Consider the following 7,247-nt stretch of genomic DNA (forward strand, 5'->3'; position numbering starts at 1 on the left):
CCGAGTCCTGAGAGGATAATGGAGAAGGGATTGCAGCATGACTATCTCCCCTGCAGGGGTGACTTCTTGTTTTCAGTCTCTCCGTTTCTCTAGAGAGCACATGCACCTTGTAGCAAAAATCTCTCTCAAAAAAAAAAAAAAAAAAACCACACACACACACACACACCAACACACACACTCCCAGCGTGAGTTTTAAGCCACTGGGTCCAGGACTCCAACAGCAGTTAACTACATGGGAGTCCAGCAAAATAACCATTATGCCATCTGCTAGTTCCTTGTAAGTACTTTTAATTGGGGCAGGGAGTGCATTAAAATAGTTAAAGTGATGTAGCCACAGATTATCTATATAGATATAAAATTGAATGGGTCATGTCACATTTGCATGTATTTGGTCCCCACAGAGATGGTAGGGAATGCTGCAAAACTGTCCAGATGCATGTAGTAAGTGTTGAATGCCAGGCAGACTGTGTGGGTCAGATATGAAAGACAACTGAAAAATGTATACTACAGGTGCCATGCTTGTGTCACCATCCCCTAGTCACCTACTGGACACTATCAGAGAAGTAGATTTCACTTATAACAGAGCTAACAGACCAGTTTAGATTCAGAAATGCCCCAGGGATATTATCATTTTTTGAGATGCTGAAGTCCAGAATGCAAACATGAAGGAGAGAGCTGCTTAGATAACTTTCAGGAGTCTGGCACTGTCAGAAGCACATTCTGTAGATCTATAAGGACCACTTCAAACACATGGCCCTTAAGGCCATCAGTTAAAATCTGACTCCTTGAGTCTTGGTGACTAGTGTTTTCCCAATATTTTTTATACTGAACATAGCAGGCACTTTAACATCATACAAATCGTTTTGAGAAAACGGATCAATCACTTTCTTCCTACCCCTCTTTTATGAGGGTCTTGTTCTTGCCAACTGCCATGGTACTGCTCAGAGAACCAAAAGGCTATGCCATAAATTTTTATGGGCATGGTAGCAACTCTGAAATCGGTCTCTGTTCAAGAAATGAGTACTGGGGGCAGCAGATGGTGTAGTGGTTAAGGCATAAGACTCCCACATGGTCCACCATGGTTTGAGTCCTGAACCTGGTGGCTTAGAATTCATGCCATATATGCATGTGTGCCTGCTCCGAGTCCTGAGAGGATAATGGAGAAGGGATTGCAGCATGACTATCTCCCCTGCAGGGGTGACTTCTTGTTTTCAGTCTCTCCGTTTCTCTAGAGAGCACATGCACCTTGTAGCAAAAATCTCTCTCAAAAAAAAAAAAAAAAATCACACACACACACACACACACACACACACACACACACACAATTTGCTCCCAGAAGATCTACTTCCTAAAACCAAGGTACTTTGACAGTGAGGGATGTGTCTGTACTCTACAGCTAGCCCTGACCTGAGGCTTGAAGAAGCAGGTGCTGCTAGGAGAGATGTACAGGCTCAAGCCAGTTATGGGGCTGCAATGGCTCAGTTTCCTGGCAGTAATCACTTGTAAAGAGCTGATTAATACGAGTTCCCAGGCAGGCTTCCAGAGCCAACAGGACAGGGATCCTTCTGCTTTGTTCAATGCCACAGCCCTCTTAGCATGGTGCCTAGCACAAGACACTATTTGGTGGAAGGGCTCACAGGCAGGGGTCCAAGTTTAGTGGAGATCATGCTTCCTGTGGCCCTAAGATCTCAGTCGTCCAAGGTCAAGATTGCACAACATGGCACACATGACCTTCCCAAGGTCACAGGTGGAGAACTAGGACAAAAAACAGGGACCTGGGAGCCCAGCCATGACAGCAGACAATAGGAGCACTGCTTAAGGCCACTTAGCACTCTACTCCTTAGCCTGAGTATCAGCTGCCAGGAAACCCAGAGGCCCTACTCACAGGCTGGGGTCAGGGAAAATTTGCAAGGGACTTTTGACAATACTGCATTTGAAATGAAAGAATCATCAAAAGGAATGGAAATTTCTTTGTAAAGTGCAGGTATCCATCATAAAGGCACTTAATAGGATGACCTTAGAAGAGGATTGCCTTTTAAAAAACAAGGTCCCACTTCCATGCCAATTCTGTTAGTGATTTTGATACAAAATAGTAACAAAGTTTAGAATCAAAGGAATCATAATCCTTATTAAAAACAAACAAACAAAAAAACATTTACAGAGCGTTGAACTACTTGGCAATCCTCACAGAGGTGTCCCTACTTTGTCAACTCAGAGAGGGGACTCAACTCTCAAAGGGTCAAGAGCTGAACCATGGCTAACCCAAGTCACAGGACTCCTAGACCAGGACATTTGTTTTCCCTCTTCCCTAAGAGGCTGCCTGATCCTCAAGTCTGATAGCCTCAAAGGAAAGAGGATAACTCCTCTGCCGACTGTGGGAACAGCAAAGACACAGTGATTAAAAGCAAGGGCCCAGACCGCTGTTGGCATGGTGGTTAATGTAGCTGGATCCTACATAACCGACTATACAGTTTGAGTCCTGGACCCAGTGGCTTGAAAAACATGCCAGGTGCATGTGCACCCAAAACCCCAAAGGGAAAAAAGGAGAAGGGATTCCAGAGTGGCCATCCCCCATGGGGTGGTGCTTTCTCACTCCCCTCCTCAGTCTCTCTCTGGCTAGCATACATGCCCTCCAGCAAAATCAATTCAAATCAAGACTGGGCTCTGCTGTCACTACTTTGCTCTCCTCCAGTTGTACAGCCTCTCTGAGCGCATGCCCTCACCTGTAAAATAACAGCAATCACTGCTCATTTGTAGTTTCCTTCTCTGTGCTGGACGTGATTCCAACTTTCTCTAGAACTCATTTAATAAAGACCCTCTCATAGAGCAATGATGAGGACATCTGTAGTGCCCACACCCTGCCTGGAGCAGAAGGAGCGTTCACGAAATGCCACTCTGATTTAGAAGCAGCTGTCTGGGGTTCTGCGAGATTCCCTGCTGGGTCTTCAGGAGATGGGCGAGAAGGCACTGGATTCCCCTTGGAGAGAACAAAGCTCGGACTGCAGGTGCCCACGAGCTTCTGGAGCAGAGCAGTGGCTAGTCAGGGTGCCCCTGAGGTGGACACGTCCGAATCCCAGGACATCGGGGATGCAGCCTCACCCCCGTTCTGGAGGTCCCGGGCCTGCTGCTCGTCCTCCACGAGGTCAGCCACCAGGTTCATCTCGCAGGCCCTAAGTGCTTTCACCAGGTTGACCACGGTCGCATTGTCCCTCTGGGTGTTCTTCCAGATCCGCAGTGATTCTCTCACCTGTTCCGTGAGGTTACGGGGATACCGCTCCTCGATGCCATCGATCTTGGTGTCAGAAACCTTAAGCTGACGAGCCAATCTTCTCCAGTCTTTCCCCACATTTTCACATATGATGTCAAACGCTGCACGCAGATCTGAGGAGAGAAAAACAAAATTATTTATTGGCATTCTGGGGGAGATCTTTAAGAGAAAGACACCACCACTCTCTCCTCAGGAGCTTCTCAGAGCTGACCTGAGTGGTGGGGAGACAGAACTGTCTCCATACAAGGTCTTCTGCAGAGGATACAGTCAGTCACCCACCAGCAGAAGGGCTGTCACAGAAAGCCCAAGTGTGGCCTGTGAATCCAGTTCAGCCAGCCCCCATCCATAATATAATTCCCTAGGGCTAGCCAGTCGTATAGTGGTTAAGGCCCTGGATTCCCACATGGTAACCACAGTTTGAGTTCCGGACCCAGTGGCTTGAAACTCATGCTAAGAATGTGTGTCTAAGTGCCCAAATTCCTGAGAGAAGGGATTGTGGCATGGTCACCCTCCTGAGGGGGTGGGAGAGTGATTTGTCACTTTTCTTGTCTTGTCTGGTGAGCACATACACCCTATGGCAAATCAACCAATAAATAAAATAATAATTCCCTAAGAGTTGTGACCCACTGACTTGACTGCTGGAGCAGGTTCTAGTGGAGCTACTTGTTTAGGACAAGGGAAACTGAAGGAGGGGCTGAAGAGTAGTCAGAGGGAAAGAAATAAGATTGCTTCCACATCCCACTCCACAGTGGGTTGAATGATGGGTTGTCTCCCCACTCCAAAAGATATCTCCATGTCGAACTACTAGGATCATCGTCAACTTAAAAATAGGTCTTTGCAAAAGTAATTAAGGTAAGGCTCTTAAGAGAGCATTCTGGATTATCTGCTGGTCCCTAAATGCAATGACAGACATCCTTATAAGACACGCACAGGGAAGGCTATGTGACCACTGAAGAAGAGATTGGACTAAGTCAGTCATGAGCTCAGAAACGCCTGGATTGGCTGGCCCCGTGGTCTGGTGGATATGTGAACTAGACCTCACATGGCTGATCATGTGTTCAAGTCCTGGACCTGGCAGCTTGAAAAAATACGCTAGGCATGTATGTGTATGCCTCAAATTCCAAAAGAAGGGAGAGAGAGAGAAGGGATTGTGGTGTGATCATTCTCTGTGGTGAGTGCTTTCACCTCTCCATTTCTCTCTGGTGAGTTGCATATACTCTCTAGCAATATAAAAAAAAAAAAAAAAGAGGAATGCCTAGAACTCCAGGAACTGAAAAAGACAGTGACAGTCACCAATCTGGTCCTGGCTACCAGGCATCTCATCTGCTGAAGAGTCACTACTGAGATCCGCACGCTGAGCTGTGCAAATAATAAAAGACTGTTTCTGCAACATGGGGGGAAGACAGGAAGGACTCCCAAAATTTAGATCTTTGCAAACCTGCGACATCACCAGCGAGTACTCCAAAGCCATGCCTCCAGCCCCAATGACCCTTTGAGCTGGCAACCTGTGTTAACCATGGCCACTTGTACAGATGAGGACACTGAAGCAGAGCGGAGTTAAGTGACTTTCATTCTAGGTCACAGAGCTAGACAAATGGCAGAGCCAGAGTCTACTTCTTCTTAACCATGACGCAAACTGTCTTCTGTGAAAGAATCACCCATTATCAACACATCCGGTGTACTTTCCTCCTACACAGAACAACTGCGTAAACACACCCATGCACACCCTTGTATATACAACAACCACACGAACCTAAAAATTTCATACACATTTTTTGGATTGTCTATTTATCTTACCAGCACTCTCTCATCATTAAATAGCTTTGAAAACATAAGGTTGGTTTTTCCAGCACTGTGTAGGTGTGTAAAATCGGAATCTGACTGCTTTCAGGCGGAGCCATGCTGTCCAGCTTGTCAGTAGTAAGCACCAATCCTCATAGCGAGCCCTGCTGTGTCACGTTTGTGCCATCTGGTTTTGTGACTGAATGGCTGATGCCAGGCCACAGCTCAAAACCCATGACGGGTACCCCCCAGAGTACTCTCTAAGTCCTCCCCCTGGCTCTGAGCATAAGGAGGTAAGACTGGACTCGGGTTCCCTTTAACTCCTAGAACTCCTTCCACTACACAAGTGAGGGGGGGGGGTGACTGAGAGCCGGGTGGGAAGACACTACAAAATGAACTTCATTAAAGAGCCAGTGTAGTGGCCAAACCACTACTCTGTTCCCAGACTGCCTTGGCTCAGTCTGAGCTCTGTATCAGCTGTGCTTTCTGCAAGCCAGTGAGCCACAATCCTCCTCTCTGTAAAATGGGAATTACGAGGGATGATAATAGCATGTCACTGGCAGCACGACTGTGAGGATTAAATAACACAGCAAGTGCTTAAAATAGAAGCTGGCATACTTTAAGCCACTGGATAGGAGTTATTCATTGTACGGTATTATTTCGAGAAGGCCTTGCCTTCAATTAGCTGGGCTTTTGCCAGAGGCAGAAAGGAAATCAATGGTCAGAGCAGCAGATTCACCTAATCTCTGCCTCACCTCCTCTCCCCACCCAGAAGCTGGCAACGCCCTCTTCTTCAGTGGATTTTCTAATTACTTGGAGAGATTAGGGTGGTGGACAAAATACCAAGTTCCGGGGGTGGGCGCCCAGGCTCTGCAACCTTGGGTAAGCTAACTTTCCTGCATTGTGGTTCTCCAATTTGCAAAGTGGGCCACCCCCCGTGTCCAAGGGTTGTTCGGAAAAACCTAGGCCAATCAGACCTGGCAAGAGTTAGGTGCTGGGGAGGATCACAACTAGTGTTGGGCGAAGGGGCCCTGCCTCGCCCTGCCCAGCACTCACCCGCCCGCCAGGTCTGGGTCCCCACCTTCCTCCCCCAGCTTCCTTCCCGATCCACTCCGCCCCCACCTTCCTCTTTGGGCCCAGCTCCCGCCCGGGCGCCCGCCTCGAAGTCGTCCAGGCGCCGCAGCAGGTCGTGGCGCCGCAGGGAGGTGAGCAGCTCGCGCAGCAGGTCAGGGCGCTCGCGCTCCAGGTCGTTCTGCTCCAGCAGCACGGAGAAGAGGTCGAGGCCGCTCTCCACGCGCTCCAGCTTCCTCTTGCCCACACGCCCGTGGCACAGGAACTTCAGCTCCGTCAGCTCGCTGCTAGACAGGCTGGCCGACACCGAGTGCAGCAGCACCAGGAACGGGTCCATGGCGGCGACAGCGGGCGGGTCTGGGGCTCAGCCAGGCCCTCCGCGCTCACCTGCTGTCGCTGGCTTCCGCGCAGGCCGGGTCTAGGTGCTCGCGACCCCGCCGTGCCCTTCGGCCTCAGGTTTTGCCCCCTCGCTCCGTTCCCTGGGCCTGAGCTCCCCTACCGGAAGTCGACGGGCCTGTCGCAGGTCTCGCGAGAGCTCAGGCACCCGCGCATGCGCCCCGAGCGCAGCAGAAGCTGTTTCCGAAGCCTCCTTCTCTTTCTCCCCTGCTTTTTTCTAGAGTCTCTGTCTCTCTCCCTCTGTTCTTTCTCCCTGTTCCCAAATTTATAGCTCTCCGCTTAAGCCTGTGACCCACTTTTGTGTTATATTTTATACAGATGTAAGGTTTAGGGCGACGGTCTTTTATTTACTTATTTATTTATTTATTTATTTGCCTATGGGTCTGAATTGCTTCAACATCATTTGTTAAAAATCCTATTCTTCGGGACCAGCAGATGGCGTAATGGTTACGTCGCTGGACTTCAACGTCGTGGACCACTGTTTGAATCCGGGACAAGAGGCTTAAGGCTTAAACCTCACTCCGGGTGCTTGTGCGTGCATGCCCAAAATCCCCAGAGGAGATTGGAGAAGAAGGGATTGCGGCGTGGCCATCCCTTTTGGGGGGCGATTTCTCACCTCTCTCCAGTGCTCAGTGCTCTATTCAAATAGGTTTTACACCTTTGTTAAAAATCCAGTGAGTTGGGAACCAGCAGTTAGCGTAATGGCTATGTCGCTGGACTCCCACATAGT

General features: G+C 49.0%; 1 protein-coding gene across 1 annotated transcript; it reads right to left on the bottom strand.

Moving 5' to 3' along the window:
• Nucleotides 1-2,517: 2,517 nt before the first annotated feature.
• Nucleotides 2,518-6,646, bottom strand: FADD (Fas associated via death domain). Its single transcript, XM_006171237.3, has 2 exons — nucleotides 6,173-6,646; nucleotides 2,518-3,381 (listed from the first exon to the last, which is right to left on the bottom strand). The coding sequence occupies exons 1-2, from the start codon at nucleotides 6,456-6,458 to the stop codon at nucleotides 3,041-3,043; spliced, it is 627 nt and encodes a 208-aa protein (XP_006171299.1). The 5' UTR covers nucleotides 6,459-6,646; the 3' UTR covers nucleotides 2,518-3,040.
• Between the last annotated feature and the right edge of the window lie 601 nt (nucleotides 6,647-7,247).

Source organism: Tupaia chinensis, unplaced genomic scaffold, assembly GCF_000334495.1.
Source record: "Tupaia chinensis unplaced genomic scaffold, TupChi_1.0 Scaffold149501_1, whole genome shotgun sequence".
NCBI classification, from domain to species: Eukaryota; Metazoa; Chordata; class Mammalia; order Scandentia; family Tupaiidae; genus Tupaia; species Tupaia belangeri.

Excerpts from the sequence above, each read along its gene's own strand:
- FADD (XM_006171237.3), bottom strand. The coding sequence starts at position 6,458 with ATGGACCCGTTCCTGGTGCTGCTGCACTCGGTGTCGGCCAGCCTGTCT. Across the intron at positions 3,382-6,172 it reads AGCTGGGCCCAAAGAGGAAG|ATCTGCGTGCAGCGTTTGAC; the intron begins GTGGGGGCGGAG and ends TTCTCTCCTCAG.